The sequence below is a fragment of the Saccopteryx leptura genome, chromosome 1, assembly GCF_036850995.1.
Source record: "Saccopteryx leptura isolate mSacLep1 chromosome 1, mSacLep1_pri_phased_curated, whole genome shotgun sequence".
Classification (NCBI taxonomy): Eukaryota; Metazoa; Chordata; class Mammalia; order Chiroptera; family Emballonuridae; genus Saccopteryx; species Saccopteryx leptura.
In genome coordinates this window covers 93,872,946-93,895,947 of record NC_089503.1, presented here as the reverse complement: position 1 = coordinate 93,895,947, position 23,002 = coordinate 93,872,946, and the positions used below count along the sequence as shown (strand labels likewise).

At 43.1% G+C, this 23,002-nt stretch overlaps 1 protein-coding gene across 4 annotated transcripts in view; it reads left to right on the top strand.

The window, feature by feature from the left end:
* The first annotated feature begins 4,171 nt into the window (after positions 1–4,171).
* LOC136396391 (protein O-glucosyltransferase 3) overlaps positions 4,172–23,002 on the top strand; it is a 111,306-nt gene continuing 92,475 nt past the window's right edge. For all 4 annotated transcript variants that reach the window (XM_066371620.1, XM_066371616.1, XM_066371614.1 and 1 more), the window contains exon 1: positions 4,172–4,485. In XM_066371620.1, coding sequence (XP_066227717.1) covers positions 4,367–4,485 — 119 coding nt within the window. In that variant the 5' untranslated portion in view covers positions 4,172–4,366. The remainder of the gene's footprint in view (positions 4,486–23,002) is intronic.

The following is a 23,002-nucleotide window of genomic DNA, read 5'->3' as shown; positions in this document are numbered from 1 at the left end:
GCATGGTCCCAGATGGCCAGAGCATCAGCCCCAGACAGGGCGGGAGGCTGCTGGATGGATACCAGTCAGGGCGCGTGGAGGAGTCTGTCTTTCTATCTCTCCTCCTCTCATTTGGAAAAGAAGAAAAAAAAATGTTACTTATAAAATAGTAGGCTGCTCTGTGTGCAAATAATATTAATAGGTACCATTTATTAAAAAGCAACCTTTGTTAATTGCTTTATTGTATCATTTCAGTGAATTTTTACAATAATCTTTAAGGATAATTCCAAAAATATCAGTTTAGAGAGTTTAAGATGCTGTTCTTTGTGGAATATTTATTCCACAATTGTAGATTCAGGGAAACCAAAAAGGGACTTTTCTGTCTAGATTTTCAATTCCTATTCATTGAACTATAAGAATAGGGAAAACTGAATTGGACAACTGTGCAAATCTTCTGTGCAAACCTTCTTCTAAGAGTTTTATATCTCTTGTTTACTAATAAAGGCTTGTGGCCAATTCAAGTCGACTTGTATTTGCTTGTTTAACTGAAAGCTACCACCCAAACTCGCCCCAGAGCCTGCTGTTGGGAGAGAAAATAAGCTCTGTGAAAAAAATGATTCCAATCTACAAAGATAATTTTCATTGGCTTACTGGAGGCATAAATGACTTTAGGTGACAAAATTCAAGCAAGTATGTGACTAGCATTGCTCTTGGCTGAGTAAGCTGTCAGGGAAAGAAAACAGCTAAGCCTTCTGTTGGGGAGTTGGCCAAAAGACTGGAGAAAACAGGAGACCATGGGAGATTTCTAAAGATTACTGCTATCTATCCAGCTGTTGCTACTAAAAACAAAACTGATGAGTATCTCTTTAGCTGGGAGGCTGCGCAGGAGGTTGCCAGGGTTACCATATAGGAAGGTGAAAAACAGATGCTTAGAGCTGGCTGAATGAGCCCATCAAACAACGTTTTGATAATTATTTTTACTTTAAAAGCATGATGTTTATAGCTTCACAGAAATGATCCTGTATGGTTTCTAGAGCAACCCTCAATGCCTTGCAAATTTCTCATTATAAAACCTTGATTTAGCCCTGGCCGGTGGTTGGCTCAGCGGTAGAGCGTCGGCCTAGCGTGCGGAGGACCCGGGTTCGATTCCCGGCCAGGGCACAGGAGAAGCGCACATTTGCTTCTCCACCCCTCCGCGGCGCTTTCCTCTCTGTCTCTCTCTTCCCCTCCCGCAGCCAAGGCTCCCTTGGAGCAAAGATGGCCCGGGCGCTGGGGATGGCTCTGTGGCCTCTGCCTCAGGCGCTAGAGTGGCTCTGGTCGCAACATGGCGACCCCCAGGATGGGCAGAGCATCGCCCCCTGGTGGGCAGAGCGTCGCCCCTGGTGGGCGTGTAGGGTGGATCCCGGTCGGGCGCATGCGGGAGTCTGTCTGACTGTCTCTCCCTGTTTCCAGCTTCAGAAAAATGAAAAAAAAAAAACAACCTTGATTTAAAAATTCCTCAACTGGATGCCCTGCTGTGCCACACCCCAGGGCAGAGGCATGCCTCCATGACATCTCCTGCAGATATTGAAAGGTCTGAGCTCAGACGCTACACTCTGTCTACCCTGTGCTCTGGCCATCTTATCCAGTCTCAAGGTGTTGGCAATGATTTTTAAGCAGATGACTTCCAAATCTACTTCTCCATTGCTGTTTTAGGAATTTCCAGTCTCACATTTCTCACTTCTGCCGAGCATCTCCATAAATTGCAGGTACCTCAATCTATGTCTGAAACTGAACTTCCAATCTTTTTACAAACTGTATGCCTCTTAATATAATCTTTTCAGACACTTCTCTTGAAAACTTGCAGCATCTTTGTGATTCCTTCTTTATGAACCCTTATATTGAATGAGTTACCAAGTCCAGCAGCCAGTATTTTTGGACTCCACCCCTCCTTTCTATTCCTACTTCCACTGCTTAGTTCAGGTCCTCTTTCCCCTTTTTTCTACATCAGTGTTCCAACACAGTGGTATCCTTGTTACCATCCTCACTCCACTCTTCCTTATTTACTGATAGAACAGCAGTCTTTCCATTGTTCCATTTCAACTATCTCATTGTCATCCTCAAAACCCGTATTGAGTCCTTATTGCTTACACATGGAGTCCAGATGCCTTAGCATAGTACTCAGAGTCGGGTCTCAGCCTTATTTATTTTGTTTATGTCTTATGCGTCAGCCCAGTATTTCTCGACCTTTTTTTCATTACTATCCCCTCCAAGGAACCAAGCAAACTTCTAAGGATTTTTTTCTTAATTGCCATTCTCATGAAATGTTAATGCCACTGATATGCTGTGTATCTGTTTATGTACTGTACATATGTTTACATTCTGTACTTTATATTTAAGACAATGTTTAACCTTCCAAGAACCAATTTTTGTTCCATTATGGGCAATATCTTCTCTAATGAAAATGTGTACTTTAGACAAAACAGAGCACTTACCAATTCCTGAATGTATCTCTGTATTTTCTAGCTTCCAAGTTTTTGCTTACTTTGGCAGTTAGTCAAAGGAGTGGAAAGATTATGAGAAGATTCCTAGAACATACTTCTGCTATTCAGTGTGCCAGAGACCTTGCCTGAAACTGACTCCCATGTTTCCTCCCACCGCCCTCCATTTCTTCCTGTTGAAATTTGACCTTGCATGTTGCAACCCACATAGCCTGTCCTACTCTGATCTGCTCAACTGCAACTAGCTTCTTCCTGTGCTCTAATAGAACTTTTCTTTATATCTCTATTACGTTTTCCTTTGTAAAGTAGTGATTTTGCTATTTGTGTATCTCCCCACTGTACTATAAACTTCCTAACAACAAGGACTAACTTCTTCACAATGTACAATGCCTTCATACTGTGGGCACCAGTACATGTTGGTTGATATCAATTCACTGATACACCAGAAACAGGATAAAAGCCTACCAACGCCCACATTAGAAAGTCCTATATGCATGCTGAATAAATAAACACCCTAATGAGTAGGAAAACATGAGCATATATAAAACACTTTCCTAAACTACCATCATTAACACAGAGACTATTTATAAAGGAGTGTGTGTGTTGTACAACATTGGTGAACTAAATTGTTTCCTGCTTTATAGAAATAACAAACAGACACCCACTGAAAATTATTTGCATAGCTACCTGCCTAGGCATGTCTTAAATAATGATGATTAAGATGAGTAGAGGACCTGGAAGCCAAAACATTAATAGCTATTTTTGACAACATGTTTTTGTTACATCACCAGTACATTATAAGTAACCACATTAAGGCCATGGGGCAGAAAAGTTCATTGGACCAAATTATTTCTATGTGGGAAGTGAAGCCAAAAATATCAATGTTTTCTGGGAAAGGCTTGATAATTTTAAAACATATATATGAATATGTTTAGAAAGCTCCATCATATCTTGGAATAACATTTTCTAGGAACATTTATTTCTGTGGTTTCATAGAATTACTTTTTTCTTTCGTCAGAGGATTAGGAATTTGAAAGTGGCACCTGTATTACTTCTTTGAAACTGTTTATTAAGAAGATGATCAAATCTTAGAGAACACTACAAACAGGTGTTATTATTCTTTGCCCCAGGGCTTTCTCCTAAAAGATCATCAACGATGTTATGTTGTTTCTTTTCTAAAGTCTGGGAATGACTTTTATGGGGCAATCAGACGGCGGGGGGTGGGGGTGGGGGTCTGAAAGATGAGAGGCTTAGCAAAAAAAAAAAAAATCATTCCCAAGGATACGCTAAATTCAGCCCTTGGGCCTGATCTGTTCACAGAGGCTGTATGTTCCGAGTCCAGCGCTTTCAGGTCTTTCAAATAAGGTAACTAATCTTCATTCAGCCAGTTCAAAGCTCCTATACGCAATTCCACTTCCTAGGGGCTCTTTATTGATAAGGTAGATTAGTCGTGAACCTCTTTCCTTTGCACTCCTATTAGTCAAGTTCAAGTTCTGAAAGCAAATAGCAACAGCCAAAACTAACACTTTGAAGCCAGCACTTAAGCCTCGGCCTCACTTAAGAACAGAATTAAGAATAATTGTTGGTTTAACAAACACGTTAGGGGGTGGGGGGAGGGGAAAAAGGAGGGAACGAGAAAAGGCCCGCCCCTTTCGAATGGGATTGGCTCCCTCTGTCTCTTTAGCCGTTCATTTTGTATCTCGGTTAGGTGAATTGAGACGAACTTGACACGAAGGTGGTGTTAAAATGAGCCCCGTAGGTGTGGGCTGTTTCCTAAGTTTGTGGTTTTAGATTTTCTAAAGGACAGATTTATTATTGGCTATGAGAGCAAGTCTTCTATATCTTGAAAAATGTCATCGTAACAGGAGGCGCCAAGGAGCTTAGATGTAACTCACAACACAGAGAAAATGACGAAAGTTCCTCAGGGGTTTGATTTCAGTTTCCTAAATGACGAAGAAGCCAGGAAGATCCTTGAGGTCCTGGAAAGAAACGAAGAACTACAGCGGGCAGAGAAGGACAGGATCAGGTACAAAGCAAATTCTTTCTCTTTTCCCTGAGCCTGCATCCAGCACTGGCCTGGGCGGGCGGGGAAGCGCGGAGCTTTCTAGGGTCACCTGTCCGGGTCCCTGGATGCGCAGCATCCGTCCGGGGCGCACCTGGCCGAGGGAAAGCAGCGATGAGTTTTTCCCTTCAGGACGTTGGAGTGCCTGGTTGGTGCTCTGTCCACAAACAGCTTGCGAGTCTCGGGTCCAGCAGGGTGGGGAGCATACCTGCCCTCGCCATGCTGGTGCGTTTTTCTCAGAGTGGGTCCCGCGCAGCTGCCTCGCGTGTCCTGGGTGGGATCCGCCGCGGGGGTCTAGGCTGGGTGCCCGGCGGCGCTGCTTTCCCTGGCTACGCTTGTTCACCTCCGGATCCATGGACCGGCGTGGGCCAGGCAAATCGGGGAAATGGGACGAGGGCGCTACGTGGAGGGGAATCCTGGCCCGTGCACACCCACGTGCTTCACACAGCTCCTTCAGGTTGTACACCCTCTCTCTATCCCAGAGACACCTTTCTCCACCCCACGGGGTCAGTCAGCAAGGCTGGGTAGAGCTGGCCTTTCACTGGTCCCCACCCCAAGGGCTGAAGCTCCAGTAACTGGCCAAAGTGAACAGGACTGGGACTGGGACGCGCGGGTTGACAAGAACCGCTGGGGGTCTCCTTGCTGGTGGTCCTGTGGGGAAGTTGCTGCGGAATTTTCTTACTATGCTGTGTTGTAGGTCAGGGATTAGTTATCGCGGAATGAAATCATTTTCATTAGTACCTAGGATGTAAATTAACCAGTTTTTCTGCTGGGGAAGTATGGGTTAAATTCTGGAATGAATGAAAGGAACTTTCTCACCCATTTTCTGGAATAGACCACTCAAAGCCTTCTCCAGCTGAATGTGGAAAGGAATTCAGGGCATCGCTCTCAGAGCAAAAGAAATGTGGCATGGATTGGTATTTAGAGAGCTACTCGATTCATGATTTTTTTGTGTAGTTGTTGGTGGTGATGAGAGTTCAAGGTTTCCCCTCTTTCCAATTATCTCACTGTCCATCCCCCAACCCCCAATAAAAAGCCTCCAAAGATACTCTTCACCTGGGGAAACCTAGTCGGTTTCTGTAAAAGCAATTAGGATACAGTAGGCCTAAAGCCCTGTCTTCTCTCTTCTCCACAAGATCTGGTTCTTGTGGGGAGAAATGACTTATCTGAAGTTTGAGAATGTATATTTCACACCATCATACCCTACCTTTAGAAAAATACATCCCATCATTTACTCAAACACTGTAAAAGTGTGCCCTTATGAACACAATTTGTTGACACTCGCACACACCCATGTGCATGTACCCACACATATATACATGCACTATGCACAGGCACACCCAACCTCGAAAACAACTTAAGAACTGCATGCAGTTTGTGTTCAGCACATATTCCAAAAGGATTGGTTGCTCACAGTGTGTGTTCTTGGAAGTGTTTCTTGTCTCTGCAGAAGATGGGGCTTCTTAAGTCATCTGGTATATATAATAGTATATATTTGAGAAAATTAAGGGGAGAATTAGGAACTGTCAGGAGAGAGGGAAACATCTGTTTCAGCATGGCTTCTCATGAACTATATAGTCTTAGAAATAATAATATTATTTATTTTAATTTTTATTCCAAGGAATTTTGAATTTCTTTATGAATTTATTAGGTAACATTGGTTAATGAAATAATAGGGGTTTCAGATGTGCAATTCTACAATATATCATCTGTATATTGTCTTGTGTGTTTACTACCCCAACCCAAGTCTCCTTCCATCACCATTTATGCCCCCCTTTACCCTGTTCTGTCTCTAGAGCCCCACCCCTCTTTCCCTCTGGTAATCACCATATTGTTGCCTGTGTCTAGGGATGCTTGCCTTGTGTTTCCTCTATAGCAGGTTTTGGTGCCTATGTCAGCTGACTTTAGTGGGAACTGGAACTACATGGAGGTGGCAGAGGCCATGGGCTAGGCTTTAGCAGAAGGCTAAAACACATTTCCTCATTTCATGGCTCTCATATCCTAACTGGAACATCCGTAGAGAAAACCATAATGCTAAGACAAAATCAATACTGCTAACTATTAAAATATTAAAAATAATTACTCCCTCCAAATTTTAAAAGTGTCACCATTTAAATATAAAAATAATTTAAGAAAAGGAGACACTTGGGCCAGATGCTCAGGGCAATTATTTCAAAGTACATTCTTTTCCCTGGTTAATTCCTAGATCCCATTATCAAATACCTGTCGCCGGAGAGCAGTCTCCATGGGATCGTTCTGCTTGCCACCTCACATGCTCTGGTTTTAATAGCAGGTACTGGCATGCAGAAAAGACCTGAGATAACATGTCAACTTGGCTACCTCCTCTTATTTTCTTGATATGTATGATCATCATATTTTCCAAATCAAAAGTCAGAACACATGACTTATAATTCAGGAGTATTATTTGAGACTCTGGGAGGCCTTTTTACTATACTGAGAAACAGTCTTAGGACGTCTTGGTTAAAACAATAAGGGATCAAATGGGGAGGTTTGGAAAGTTTACTGGTTGGGGGACAACTGATGAGTTCAGTTATATCTATGTTAGGCTTGAGGAATCTACACGATGATCAAGAAGAAATATTTTATAGCTAGAAAAATAAAACTACAGTGTCACGTGGAGCCACAGATTTCCAGAAATGGATGTTAAAGATGTGAGAATAGTTGTGTTTACCATGCAGGAGACCACAACCCCATTCATGGAAATGCTCCTAAACACACAGAACTTTCCCCTGGTCTTCCCTCATTGGTATCAGAACCTCATCTGGCTCCAGCTTACTAGGAAAGTATTTGCATTAAATATTATAATGTTTCTAATATATAAAGCTTATTCAAATTTTTAAGAAACCACCAAGATTCAACCTGATAGGCAAAAGACAGAAACAAATCATTTATGCTACAAGATATCGAAACAGTAAACAAAACATACAGGAAAATATTCACCCTCACAGTAATAAAGAAATGAAAATTTGAAATAACTTTAAGATACCATTTTGTACCTTTAAAAGTAACATAAAAATTTGTAAAGTTAGAGTGAAATGGATAGATTCAGCATATTGTTAGTAGCATTATAAATTGACTACAATCCTTTAGGTGAACTATATGGCACTATAAAGAATACCTTACCTTTGGCCCATTCATTCAATTCTTGGATATTTTTCATTAGTAAGAGGTTGAGGTAGAGAAGATGGCCACACCAACATTTATTAATTGCTGCTTTCTTATATAATAATAGCAATTACTATGATGATAATAATAGTAGTATTTATTGGTTCCTTACTGTATTCTAGGCACTGTAGTAAACATGTATATATTGAATATTTAACTAATCCTCCCAATAACCTCATTAGGTGCACACTTTAATTTTCATTTCACAGAGAAGGAAACAACTTACAAAGATTGAGTATCTTGTCCAAGTTAAATGGCAGAGCCAGAATTTAAACCCAGATCTATCTCAAAGCTATTTTACTCATCAGCACTGAATAACCCTCACTCTGATCCCCTGAAGTGAATATTATTAGTGACTTTGTATACAAGAGAAACTGAAATTTAGCAAGGTTAGGGAACTTGCCCAAGGTCACACAGTTTATAAATGGCCGAGCTAGAATTAGAACCTAAATCTATCTGGCTTCAAATCTATCTGGCTTCAAAGACTATATTTTTACCCTACTTTTTCTTGAGGAAATTAGTAGAAGAAAAATGACTCAGATATTTATTGCAGTATTACCTATAATAGCAAAATAGTGGGAAATTTCATACATAAATACAGAGCACAGTCTTTACAAAGGACAATTATCCCAGTGTGATATTTTAGTTCTATATTTCTGACCACCTTGGTTGCATAGGCACTTCAAACTTATCATGGATATAACTCTGGAAAATGCAAATGCGACATTGTTCTGTGAAAAAGCGGAACACAGAATAGTGCCTATGTTACTATTGCACTTTCTTCAGGACGTCTGTGCATGTGCACAGCAACCAGAAGAAAATGGACAAAAATCTGTGCTTATCCTTTTGATGGATCTCTAGGGCCCGATGCAGCTCCTGGCACGTGGCGGACATTCAGTAAATGTTTATAAATGGCATGGACTTGCCCTGACAGCAGTGAGAGCCTGTGTCCTATGCTCCAGCCCAACACTGCCAAGATGGAAAGTCAGGCAGGCCAGGCAGGAATTAATGCTGGACACATGCTGCCTTAGGAGGCTCTGAGAAGGCAGATGAAGGGAAGGGCATAAGATTTTATGGTAGAGGATGGAGGACACTAGAGATGGGCAAGGAGCTTGCATGTAACAGGCCTCTAATGAACACTTGAAGGAATTACTGACCCGCTCTGGCTGAAATCAGAGGCTTCTGCAGTCCCAAGCTTCTCTCCCCACTTCTAATTCTGTTTTGTCTTCCTCTATACCTCAAACATCCTCTGCCCAACCAAACAAGATTTCTCCTTCCTATGAATACTGTAATGCGCTACAGGGGGTTCTCAGTTTACGACACAGTTTCGTTCCTACGACAGTGACATAACCTGAATTTTGGTGTAAGTTGAAACACACCTTAGCCTAAGTCACTTCCCTATCCTAACACAGTTGTAAATTCGTAATCTAGAACATAAAAACACAACTAAGCCACAGAAAAAGGAAAAGGAGATAAATATACTGTATTGTATAATGTACAGTAGTCACAGAAAAAAAAAAGGAGTGTAAAAAAATTCCTTACCTTTATTCTTGTGGATGGTTTGCACACTGGAAGGGGCATTGCAAGGTGGGAGAGAGTGACCTATTGGGAGGAGGAAACTGGAGGGTAGGAAAACCTGCAGAAGGTGCTGGAGATACTGGGTCAAGTGAATCAGGATTGCCTAAGGAACATGCAGGAGATGCTACAGATGATTCTACCTGCACTACAGGTGTTTCCTCTTGAGAAGCAGCTGATGTAGAGGGTACAGGCTCTGTTGCAGGCCTCTCTACCTTCTTAAGGAATTGTTCTAGTCTAGTCTGGAAGGTTGACTTCTTCTCTTCCTAAATCTGCCTAAAGCATAGCAAGGCATCCATAACAGCTCCTTACTGAATCTGTCATCGCTGGGGTCCTCAGCCTGAAATTTTGCCAACCCATCCTCTACCATAGAAAAACCTCTACCAAACCATTGGTAGTGAATCTCTTGGGTTCTGGGGTTTCTCTCTCTTCCTCTTCAATCAGCTGCTTCTCCAGCTGGATGAGGTCCTCGGCAGACAGCTCCTCTCCATGTGATGCCAGTAGCTCTGTGACATCCATCACGATAGCTTTTCTCTTCTTCAAAGCACTACCATCTGAAGACTCTGACTTTCTTTTAGGAGCCGTGATAGAGGCCAAAAAGTCACCAAACAAAGCAACACAAATGGAACATTTGCACTTTTAATTCAAAATGGCGTAGATAAGCATACTGGGAGATGCCAACTCCCTCACTCATATGCCATGTTACTGCGTATTCTTCAGCTGCGCACAACCAAACTATATATATAGTTTGCCCACATAGTTCGTAAGTACGATGCTAAGGGCATAAGCCAAAACACTCATGTCTCAATTTTTAAAAGTTTTTATGGGAGTGAGCATCATAAACTCAAAAAGTCCTATGTCGAGACTGTCATAACCTGAGGACCCCTATACAATCCCTGTTACATTTACCTTATTCTGTTGTGTAAGATTCATGCTATAGAAATATATATTTTCATCTGACCTGGGGTGGCGCAGTGGATAAAGCATCAACCTGTGTGGGGCAGTGTGTTAGGCTTGCTCACTGGTTTACCGGCTACAAGCCCTTTGCCTGATTGGTGCATAGGTGCATAGCAGCACCACTTGTGTATGGCTATGGGTGCTTGTGCTCAGGGGATTGTGGATTGCCTGCCCGCCATTCTGAGGGGCCATTTTGCTGTTTGTTTGCCGGAGAAGCAGTTTTTTCTGCCTGTGTGCTTGTCTGCTGTTGTGAGACTCTATTAAACAGAATGACACAATGCTTGCTGGCTCCACAATTTCTCTACTGTCTGCCTGAATCCAATGTGGACCTGCCTGGCCTTGGCCACCGGCATTACACCCTAGAACACTGAGGTCGCCAGTTTGAAACCCCGTGCTTGCCCTGTCAAAGCACATACAGGAAGCAACTACAAACTGATGCTTCATGCTCCTCCCTCCTCTCTCTCTCTCTTTCTCTCTCTCATTTCTCTAAAATCAATAAATAAAATCTTTTAAAAAAAGAATGCAATATGCTCAGAGTCGGTTAAAGAGGTAGGAATTGCCACTTAAAATCCAATCAGACAGTTCCACTTCTTGTTGGACTGTGGAAAGGCTTTTTTTTCTGGAATTACTCACTTGGCCATGACTTCTCAAGCCTTGCACAGTGTGTGGTTCTAACCACAATGAAGAAAAACGGCTGAGAATTTGAATCACAATTTATTGATTCTGAAAAATGTCTTACTTTTTGCAAGTCTTAGGAAAACACAACTATTTACCTATCACCCCTCCCCCAATTCCACTCCCCACCACACACCCTCATCTCATAAATGTAACTGAAATCGAAAGTACCAAGAGATTATATCAACTAGTCAGCTCACAGAAGAGATATCAATAAATAAAAAATATTTAAGCCTAAAATGTTATAGAGCCTGGTGTAATCAAGTTGAAAAATGGCATGTCTAGATTTGGACTATCTTTGCTCAGTGGCAAAATTACAGTCCCGGAGGGTTTTTTAGAACTTAGTTGTTAGCAAATGATTTACACTGTGATAAGGTGCCAAGGAACTGTAAAACTTAGTGTTAGCAACGCCATTTTATTATTATTTTTTTTACAGCCCATTTTATTTTTTTTATTTTTTTATTTTTTTTATTTTTTATTTTATTTTTTTTAGAGAGGAGAGAGAGAGGGAGAGAGAGAAACAGAGAGAGAGAAGGTGGGGAGGAGCTGGAAGCATCAACTCCCATATGTGCCTTGACCAGGCAAGCCCAGAGTTTCGAACCGGCGACCTCAGCATTTCTAGGTCGACGCTTTATCCACTGCGCCACCACAGGTCAGGCGCAACGCCATTTTAAAGAGAAATCAGGCCTCTTACCCACTCCTTTCTGTGGAGAAGGGAGAGAGAAGAATGCAGGAGCTTCCTGGCTGTAGGGCAACTGATTCAGATAAGTCATAGTTTAACTACAGAGCAAGGAAGATGGAATTTATCTGAGAATCCCTCCACTTCTCTTTTCTTAAAAGCCTTTAGAAAAGAATGTTTATGTACCTTAATTAAGAATTCCTACACTCTGACTCACCCTCCCATCCTAAAGTCATGAAAGTAAGTAAGTAAGGTATACCTCTAGACCAGGGGTAGTCAACCTTTTTATACCTACCGCCCACTTTTGTATCTCTGTTAGTAGTAAAATTTTCTAACCACCCACTGGTTCCACAGTAATGGTGATTTATAAAGTAAGGAAGTAACTTTACTTTATAAAATTTATAAAGCAGAGTTACAGCAAGTTAAAGCATATAATAATAATTATTTATCAAGTGCTTTATGTCGGATTTTCACTAAATTTGGCAGAATAAATCTTTATAAAACAACTTACTGTAATTAAATCTATCTTTTTATTTATACTTTGGTGGCTCCGCTACCACCCACCATGAAAGCTGGAGCGCCCACTAGTGGGTGGTAGGGACCAGGTTGACTACCACTGCTCTGGACCAGCGGTTCTCAACCTGTGGGTCGCGACCCCGGCGGGGGTCGAACGACCAAAACACAGGGGTCGCCTAAAGCAATGAGAATACATAATGCATATCAGATATACAGTTATTAAGTAGCCACCAAAATTATTTTTTGGTTTGGGGTCACCGCAACATGAGGAACTGTATTGCGGGGTCACGGCATTAGATAGGTTGAGAACCACTGCTCTAGACAAAGGGATCATAAGCCCCTCCTTACCCCAACCGGTATGGGTTTGGTCTATAAAATCAGCCACAGAATGGTAGAGACTCTACATGATATGGGATTGTGCTCCGTGTAGCTAGCCGGCTAATTAATAAACTCCTCAAAAACTCATCTGGACTTGTTGTCTCTGTGTAACCCGCAGATTAAAGTACAATACTTTACAACAACATTAGCGTCCTTGAGCTAGGGCTCAGTCCTCAGAGGGACTGAAGATTGTAGTGGTTGGTAGCTGGTGGAAGCTACCACATTCTGCAGAGATTAAAAGCCAGATACGTGAGTCTTCTGTCTCTCCTAAATTTTCTGCCTGCTCCCTCTTTTCTCAGCCTGTGAAATCTGCCTCTGGATAAGAGATAGACTTTCAGGAAACATCCATGCTAGACACTGTTGGCCCCGAGGATACAGCAGAAAATAAAAAATGGATTCTGCCCCAGATGGCTTCAGTCTATGAAAGTTTTTGGGTGGTGGTAAATCCTACAAGATGAAGGTGTTCTTATAAATGTAGCTTGTCCTCAAGTAGCCCTATGTGGCTTGGGGAAAGGACCTGAGAACTGCCTGAAAGTCACAGGAGTACCACAGAGGCCTGAGAGTTCTAATAATACAACAGGGTATGAGATTAACACCATGGATCTCTGAAGTGTCTGCACTTTTTATTAATAGCCAATGTAGTCAGTTCCTTTAAACCAAGAGATCTTTCTCTCAGACACATTCTCCTGTCTACTCACTCCTGTGGGTTGGTCTCCATGGGCAATACACGGGGAACTACTATAATATTACAAACAGTTCTATGTCCCAGTGTTGAGGAGATAGTACTTTTTAGGCTTTGTGATGTTATAACCAGAGGCAGATTAAGGTAGGTTGAGGCCCTGGGCGCAGAAGAAAATATTGGGTTCTGTTGGTCAAATAAGTTTGTAAAATATAATTTTTATGTTTGCTCGCTTATAGTTTGCACTGGGAGCTGGGCAGCGCCAGGTATATGTCATCTGTGAAATTGCAAATTTCCTGCTTGGGAAGGGCCTTTGTTTTACTAATGTTTGCTGGAGGAGGGGTTTTCAGCCAGAAAGTTTTGAAAAGAGAAAGCAGGAGAAGAGGCAAAGAGAAGCAGCAAAGCGAAGCTATGTTTGCAGAGTGTGAGCAAAAAGAATGCAGAGTGCTGAAGAAGCCAGTTTTTGCAGAGAAGAGAAGAAGGTGGGCAGATGGGGAACCAGAGCTGAGGGGCTTTGGGAGCCCTACTGAGGCTTGTTAGGGGGCCTTTGATTCTGGAAGGAACCAGAGAAGATTCTCCTGGTTGTGGAACCGGAGAATGTGTCAGGGCTTTGGGAGCTCTGTGTTTGCTCCTCGGCCGGTGCAACACTTTAATAAAGGAATGGCCCATAATTTATTGGCTCCACTGTTCTTTACTCTCCGCCCGAATCCAATGAGAATCTGCATGTGAATGGCCATGGCAGTGGCCTCTGGCCTTACAGGCCCCTTAAAAAAAAGAGAGAGAGAGACAGGGAAAATAAAAATACATGTTAACCATATTTTTAAATAACTAAAAAATATTATGTACTATTATTAAAATTGCACATATGAAACTAAATATGGTGTCATTAGAAAAAAGTGTAAAGTTGGGGTTGTCCGGGCTCCTTCAGAATTTGGGACCCAGGGCTCGCACCTGGTGTGCCCACGGTTCAATCCGCCTCTGGTTATAACTCTTCTAGTTTTTCTCTTCTTGTTTTTATCCTCATCCTAATCTGTTTTCTTTTAAGGTTGTTGTTGTTTTTTCTTGTACTTTTTTTTGTCCTTATTGTAACCTGATAAACATATTATTTATTTGGTCAAAAGCTAATAAAAATAACAGTCATAATAGCAGGAACTTGTTGAGCACTTGCTCTGTGCTAAACTCTTTATGTGTATTATCTCATTTAACTCACAACAACCTAATAAGTTAAGGGAGTTTTTAAAAAGGAAATCTCCATTCTACAGAGGAAGTTTGCAGCAGATAAGTAACTTGACTGAGACAGTACTGCTAGGAAGTACTGGATTTGTGAACTTCATCTGCACTTAACCCCTGTGCGGTACTGCCTCCAACAATGAAGTACAAAGAAGGTGAAGTGATTACACTCCCTTAGCCCAGCTAGCTTGTCACAGAACAAACACTGACCTCTTTGTAGTTTAAAACTCTTGCTATTTCCACTAACCATGAAATAATATTTTTAAATGATGACCATTTCTTTTGAAAATAAAGAAATGCAAAATGTTTGCCTTTTAAACCTTCATAAAGATGACTTTTAAAATAATTTGTTTTAAAAAAAATACCTGAATTTATTTCCTCCCTCTTCTTAATAATGTTTTGTATATTAGTAATGTTGATGTATTCATGTCTAAGTTGGTTTCTGTACATCAATCTTGAGTTCCTTGTGGTCCAGGATTGTATAAGGGGTGGAAAGCCTCACACACCTAGTAGGTACTCAATTCCTAACCAAATGGACCTTAACTTCTGTGAGGGAATACAAATTAAGGAAAAGAAAGAGCTGGAGAAGCCATGGAAAGACAAAGAAGTTTCAGTTAAGGTTAGTCAGGAAATATTTTTCTTCCTGCTAGCATACTTGGATCTTAAAGCCAAGAACCAGCTATCTAACTAAGAGCCTTGCTAATGGAATTCAGGCCTGTTTTTCTGCAGTTAGTTATTTGCACAGGCTGTGACATTTGAGAGCCAGGGAGTCACCTTCCTCTCCTCCTCAGGAATGTTTCCTTTTTGGCATTGCCAATGGCCCTATTCAAAGGCTATACTTAAAACATCACCTCGAGCTGGCTTCCTCATTCCACTGTGGGTTAGACTTTCTAATAATGAAAGAGGAAATGGGGGTTCCAGTGACCAAACTCCCCACTTCCCAAAGAAATGTGGTGTTTTATATTTATATCAAATTTGCCTTGGTCTCAATTTTCAAATAATGTATTTAAGAGCACTTGAAGAAGGAAAAGGCTGCAGGGGGTGGGGTTGGAGGTGGGAGGCAGTAACCTGGAAAGGAATGCTGTGGCCTCCCGTGTCCCGGATGGCCATGCCCCCTCTGAAGATACTGGGGAAGAATCGGCTCCAGGTGTCTCTCCTAGCCTCTGGTAGTTCCTTGGTTGTGGCAGCGTAATTCCAGTCTTCCAATAATGCTCTCCCTGTGTGGGTGTCTGTCTCTGTGTCCAAAATTTCCTGTTTATACAAGGACACCGGTCATATTGGATTAGAGCCTAATGACCTCCTTTTAAGTTGATTACCTCTCTAAGACCTTGTCTCCAAGTAAATTGGGATTCTGAGGTTCTGTGGATTGGGAGCCATATATCTATATCATATTAGGATACAAACCAGGTCAAAAGGCTACCCTTCACTGCAAGAGGATTGAGAAATAAAAGAATGGATTCAAATGTTAAGCTTTGACCAATCATGATCCATCTCTTGGGACTGACTACTGTACTTTGTTGCCCACAACAAAACCCAAAGGAGGGGAGACCTAGAGGGGATGGATCCTAGAAGGCAACCAGTGCTGACAGAGGCTCGGCGTGGGTGGGATTTTTTTTTTCTTATTGATTTATGTTTCCTTATACATGAAGGAAATGGACATTTGTCTATATATTACAGTATATTTTCTAGTTTTCAGTATTTAACTTCTATTTATATGAAAATACAAGCTCCCCCATTTTTTTTTTAGATTTTATTTATTCATTATAGAGAGGGGAGAGAGAGAGAAGGGGGGAGGAACAGGAAGCATCAACTCCCATATGTGCCTCGACCAGGCAAGCCCTGGGTTTTGAACCGGCAACCTCAGCGTTTCCAGGTTGACGCTTTACCCACTGCGCCACCACAGGTCAGGCCCCCCCCCCATTTTTATGTAATAAAATGTACCAAGTTTTAACCTTTGCTTTTTGGTTTTTAAGATTAGAATATTTTCCTCTCTCGAGCTTAGACCAACATTCACCTCTAGTTTTGAAAATTCTTTAAAAATGTTTACTTTTTATTGATCTGATATATATTTTATCTATAATGTTTACAGATAAATTATAATGTGTGGATAATTATATAAATTGATACCCCTCCCCAAATGGCTAAGAAATGGTCCTTGTCCATTTATTTCCACCTGCTGCTAAGGCCCGTGATTATTCCTTTTGGAGAAAAGACCATTGAACAACCAAACAATAACAGCAACACCAACAAAGAGCTAATGAGGCAAATGCTGTAGCATCAGCCTGCATGAAAGCTAAGAAGCAAATTGTAAGGAAAAGGCTATTTGTACAGAGAAGAGTGATTGTTATACATATATAAGTGTGCATACTTAATGGACCATATTTCAGTTTCCTTGCTTTTTCATTTTCTATGCCAGGTAGCAAACCCAGTTGAGCGTAGACCATTCATTATGAGATCTCCATCAAGTGACTTGGTTGTCATTTAGTTCTGGTTCTTTTGCTAGTCAAAATAATACCTTGTTAGAGTGGTATAAGTTTTTAACTTATAACAAAATTAATTTGCTTTAAAAGTTACTTAATTACAAAGATAAGCAGTTAACAAAATTCCTAGACGAACAAGCAAGCAAGAGGAATGCCTCACATGTGGTTTTAATGTTTATACTGTTCAAGGGAAATGGTGAAGCTCTTTAGGAGATTGTTGTCTGCAATCAATCAGGGTACCATTAAGAAAACAGAAACTGCTCTTTATTTAAAACAAATATAGCTCTGGCCGAGTAGCTCAGTTGGTTAGAAAATTGATCCCATACACCAAGGTTACAGGTTCAATCCCCAATTAGAGCACATACAAGCATCAATCAATGAATGCATAAATAATTGGAACAACAAATCAATGTTTCTCTGTCTCTCTTCCTCTTTCTAAAATCAATAAAAAAAATAACCCCACAAAATGTAGTGCAATTAATCAGTTGCATGTTAATAAAAAGAGGCAGAGAAACCAACTGGGACCATAAGTAAACCACAGATTGGCAGCAGCAGGAGGCCTAGAGGCTGGCAGTGGTGTGCTGGTAACCGGCTCCCCTGGAGAAAAAGCCTTGATTTGTAGTATGAGCGGGTTTGAAGCTAGCAATCATTTAACAACCAGCTTGCAAAGTACCTAAATATTTAACAGCCTGCTCTGTGAGTCAGTACAGGCAGGTTCTAGTATACCATGGGTTGGAAAGAAAAAGTGAGCAGGTGGGGTTAGTCAAGCCACAGGCTAGGATCCCCCAAGAGAAATTGGAACCATAGGGGACCTGTCTGGGGATTTGGAGACTTGGGAGAGACAATCACTGCCAAGAAGTTCTACATGAGATAGGGGGAGGAGAGAAACACTCTGACTGTTCCTTTCAGTTCACCCTCCAGTCTACTGACAGCACTTGGCTGAAGCCAGCTGGAAGCAGCTGACCAGGAAGTGAGAGCCTGGGCAGTGTGGCTCGTGGGTTGTCTCCCAGCAACTCAGAGCAGAGCGAGGGGAAGACAGTTTCTTGCCCACTTCTTTGCTCTCCCATCCCTGTCGTCCTTTTCGGTCCTCCTTTAGATTCTGCATTTTCTCACTGCCTCATATTGCGAAGGTTTTGCTTCCCTGCCAGGAAAGTCCCTCGAGTTCTCCTTCCCCTTATCCTATGCCACTGTTCCTGCCTGTTCTGTGCTCTTTGACAGTTTCTCTCTTGCTTCTGCACCTTTTGGGAGTTGCTCTGTTCTGCTCTTGCTTCTTTGTGCTACTGAATATCCGCCTCTCTGGATATTCTCCTATGTAGTCTCCATCGTGCTTGGGTAAGTCAGGGTTTTGTGTGGTGTGGAAGAGTCACACCCAGGGCACCGTCCATAGAGGGCTTTACAAAAAGATTGCAGATGAACCGAAACTGGAATTTGAAGAATTTGGGGAAGCAAGATGGCTCTAGGGACCAGCTACTCACTCTGCTTGCATTTCACAGCCCACACCGTCCTTCTCCCAGGATGCCTTTGGTTCCCTCTCATGGTGCTGCTTGCATTCTTTTTATTTTTTTCCACTGAAAGAGAGAGAGAGAGAGGCAGGAAGAAAGAGAGGTGAGAAGCATCGACTTGTAGTTGTGGCACTTTAGTTGTTCATTGATTGTTTCTCATACGTGCCTTGCTGGGGGTGGAAGGGCAGCTCTAACTGAGCCAGTGACTGCTTGCTCAAGCCAGCAACCTTGGGCTCAAGCCAGTGACTTTGGGATCATGTTGATGATTCCATACTGAAGCAGAAGACCATGCGCTCAAGCTGGTAAGCCTGCAGTCAAGCCAGAGACCTCAGCCTCCCAGGTCAATGCTCTATTCACTGCGCCACCACTGGTCAGGCAACGGTGCTGCTTGCATTCTTAAACTGCCTGATTCATTCCACATTATTTAGTCCAGATTCTGATGCTCATGGCTCTCCATGCCAGGTCACCTGGCACATCTTTAGCCAACCTATGGATGGGCTGCCCAAGAATCAGTTGTCCAATCTGCAGCACTGCCTGGGGAAAGCTTAGTGTTGGATTTTCTGAGCAGGGGCTACAAGCCATCCGGTTTACCTAGAAGTGATATAAAGTGCTTGGCAGGCACCTGTCCACGTGTAGGGGGTGTTACACTTGCTTTCACTCTGATTCTCCTCTTTTGGTGTCCACTTGTGCACTAGGCAACATTTGGCCTGTCTTTCCGCCTTCTGTGATAACAGGTCTTGGCCCACGACTCTGCTAAGACAGAGATTCTCAACCCTGGCTGAAATGAAAACTATCTAGGGAACTCTCAAAGTGACCAATGCCAGGTGCCGCTGGACGTTCTGGCTTCACTGGTCTGTGATTAGATCGGGCATGGGTATTTTTTATAAGCCGCCCAGATGACTCTAAAGTGCAGATAGGGATCCCATCTTGGCTGCTTGGGCACTGGGCACTGACTTCACCTGTCCTAACTTTCCTACACTCCACACCTTTCCATGAGTTTAGGGACTGTTCGTTTCTCAGGAAACCCTGTGGTTTGGGAGGGGAAAGCCTGGAGTCCTAGCAAAGAACAATCAAGAGGGTTGTGCTTGACGCGAATGTAATAAACTATGTCTCTAGTACTTTCCCACTTTAAAATTGCTTGGTAGGATCAAAGGGACCTTCTGCCCCGGGAGCTATTTAGTCTGGCAACTGGAGGTATTGCATTTTACTTTTCATTGTTTTTATTTTGTTTTACTGCCCACCAAGTGTGGGTTATGCATAAACACAAATGCTGTAATATCCATGAGCTGATTAGACCTTGGTCTTGTGAACTCACTTCCTTGAACCCAACTCTAGTCATAGGGCCTCACATTGACTGCTGAGTTTTGTTCAGTGTGAGAAACAGGAAATGGCTAAGGAAGGGCAACAGGGAAGCCCGGAGAGTTTCTGAGAGGCTAAAGCAATTTCGTTTCTATCCAAATTGGCCAAAAGAAAGAGGAATTATATCTCTTCCCTCTGCTGATTCTGTGGTTATTCAGGATTACTCAACATATTAAATATATGCAATACTTAAATATGTATATGTCTACCACATTCACTTGATCTCCTCCAATATCTTCTAAGGTAGGAAGAGCAGATACTATTATCCTCATTTTTTCCAGATGAAATAGTGTCCTTATTTTTCTCCTTTCCCAAAGAGCCTCAAGACCATAGCAACACCCAGGCATTGATGTGGGACTAAAACATGGGACTCCAGCTGTCCCCTGTGACACTTGTGCAGCATCTTCTGTGGCTCTACTGGGGGTATGATCCAGTCAAGGGCCAAAGGACAGGGGTGGAAATGTGTAGGTTCAAAGGGAAGTGAATACCTTCCTTGTGAGGGAGTGAAATGGCAACTTAGAGAACATGTAAGCCCTGATCATTGCAACAGCACTGTGGGCGTCAAAGTGAGGCCCTCGATGACCTCCATCAGCCTCACCCCTACAGTCGCACCAAACGAGCTCATGATCAAAACGAGACCCAAGTGCTGTCTGTTCAGCAGAGGTTCACAACAGGACTCCGTTCCTCGGTCGTTGGCGGGGCTGCTGCCCCTCCGCCCCTCAGCACGAGCCCTGGAGGTGCTGCTGGGACACAGGCAGGGCTGGCCCCAGGGCTGAGCGCAGCAGACAGAATCTTCAGAGGCTCCCACAGGGCCCGAGAAAACTGTGAGTTTTAATTAAATCCCTTAAACAGCCAGCATTTTTAAATTAAATTGTATCAGAGCCCAGATGGCAACACAAGTTGTTTTGTTTTTCATTTTAGGCTTCTAAACTGAACTTTTTACAGCCTGTTTGAAACATTTCTGCCATGTACACTTTCTGTGTGGCTCTCTCCCTGGCTTCCAGGTGCTGTTTAGCTATAGAAAGTATGACTTTTGGGGCTATACGTATTTGAGGGTAGGTCGGGGCTGCTGGCTGAGTTACTGCATTTGCACTTGAGCTTGCACTTCGCAGCTCCCTTCAGAATTACCGAAGGCCAGGGGAGCGCTCCGCTTGCTGCAAGTTGTCCCCTAAGCAGTGCATGTTGGTGCTTCACGCCTCAGGAGAAAGAAAGCACTGGGCCTCAGCTGGTCAAGGAGTTCCTGACAATGGCCTTCCGCATGGGGCGGGGGGCTGTGTCAGGGAGGATCTAGCCACCCCTCTGCTCTCTCTGTCTGCTTGCTGGTGTCTCTTCCTCCTGAAACATGTGTCTCCCCTATTCTCAGCAAATGCCACCCCACAGCCCACCGAAATGCACTCTTAGTTGTCGGTTGTACTGTAGCACCGGCTCCAGTGAAGACAACTGGCAAGGCCAATAAATTAGGTCATGTCTGTCCACAGCTGTTTAATGGTTCTGCCACTGCCATCTAGGCAAAACTCTTTAAAGGGTTTATGAGTAACATACCCCCTCCAGGGCAGCTATCTTCACCTTCAAAGCCACACCGGACCCACCCTCCCCTGGTTCTGCCTAGCACTTGGCACACCCAGTTTTACTGAGCTCTGGCTCCAGTTTCTTCCCAGCTCTCTCTCACTTCCCCCGTGTCAGCTTATAACACCTTGTTCTGGGAGAGAGACACCAGGGAGCCAATGCGCCATAAATGTCTTTTTTTATTATAAACAGCTTGCATGTGCCTTAAAAAGCAACTAACAAGTGGTGTAAATGCCACAGTTTCCAAACAGTGCTCCAAAACAATGAATTATATTTTTATCATTAAAGTGATAGAAAAGCTTTTCTGTTCTCAGCTTACCTGCAGCAACTTTCTAGGCACTCCCAGGTGGTGGGCTCCTAAGATGGAAGGAAACTTCTACACCTCTCAGGGGGGCCTGGGTCTCTTGAGGAGGTAAGCCAGGTGCCCGATATTGCTTTGGTTGGGATCTGCTTTCCTTCCTGGGAGGCAGGGAGTCATCAGTCAACCGTCAAAATGAAATGTTGGGAGCAGTGTTGCGATTTTGTCTCTTTTCAGTGGAGCTGCGGGATGTGACAAGTTCCTCCATTGGCAGAATTAAGGCAATTGTCTTTGGACCCTTTCACCACCCCAGGGCCCTCCTCCCCATGCCTCAGGGCATCAGAGGTCTGCATACCTATGTGTTCCTCTTAAGAGTGAGAGCCCCACAGGATAGATTTTTTTTTTCTATATCATGAACATTTTTGTTAAGCAACAAACCTTTATTTAATAGATATATTGCGATCCTACTATGGACCAGAGATATAAAAAGGCTCTCTACAATCTCTCAATGTAGTGACGGAGATGGATTTAAAAACAGTGTATTCGGCCCTGGCCGGTTGGCTCAGTGGTAGAGCGTCGGCCTGGCGTGCAGGAGTCCCGGGTTCGATTCCTGGCCAGGGCACACAGGAGAAGCGCCCATCTGCTTCTCCACCCCTCCCCCTCTCCTTCCTCTCTGTCTCTCTCTTCCCCTCCCGCAGCCGAGGCTCCATTGGAGCAAAAGATGGCCCGGGCACTGGGGATGGCTCCTTGGCCTCTGCCCCAAGCGCTAGAGTGGCTCTGGTTGCAACAGAGCGATGCCCCGGATAGGCAGAGCATCGCCCCCTGGTGGGTGTGCCAGGTGGATCCCGGTCAGGCGCAATCGGGAGTCTGTCTGACTGCCTCCCCGTTTCCAGCTTCAGAAAAATACAAAACAAAACAAAACAAAAACACACACACACACACACACAAAAACAGTGTATTCACTAAAATGCAGCAGATGATAAGATTGTTATACACAGGGATACAGAGGTCATTTAACCCTATGTGAGGTCTTAGGGAAGGCTTGCCAGACACCATAATACCTGAACTGAGTCTTGAAGGAGGTGTGGGGTAAATAAATATGGGAAGGGCATTCCAAGTGGAGTGAGTAGCATTAGGTACTGCGTGAAGATGTGAAAAACTATTTAGAGCAGTGGATATCACTAGACTGCAAAATGAGAAGCAGTGACTGACAAGGGAGAGCTAGATACAAACTGGAGGCTAAGCAGAGCCATTGAAATGCTTAGAGCAGCCCTGACTGGGTGGCTTAGTGCAGTGGTCCCCAACCCCTGGCCGCGGACCAGTACCAGTCTGTGGGCCATTTGGTACCAGTCCGCAGAGAAAGAATAAATAACTTACATTATTTCCGTTTTATTTATATTT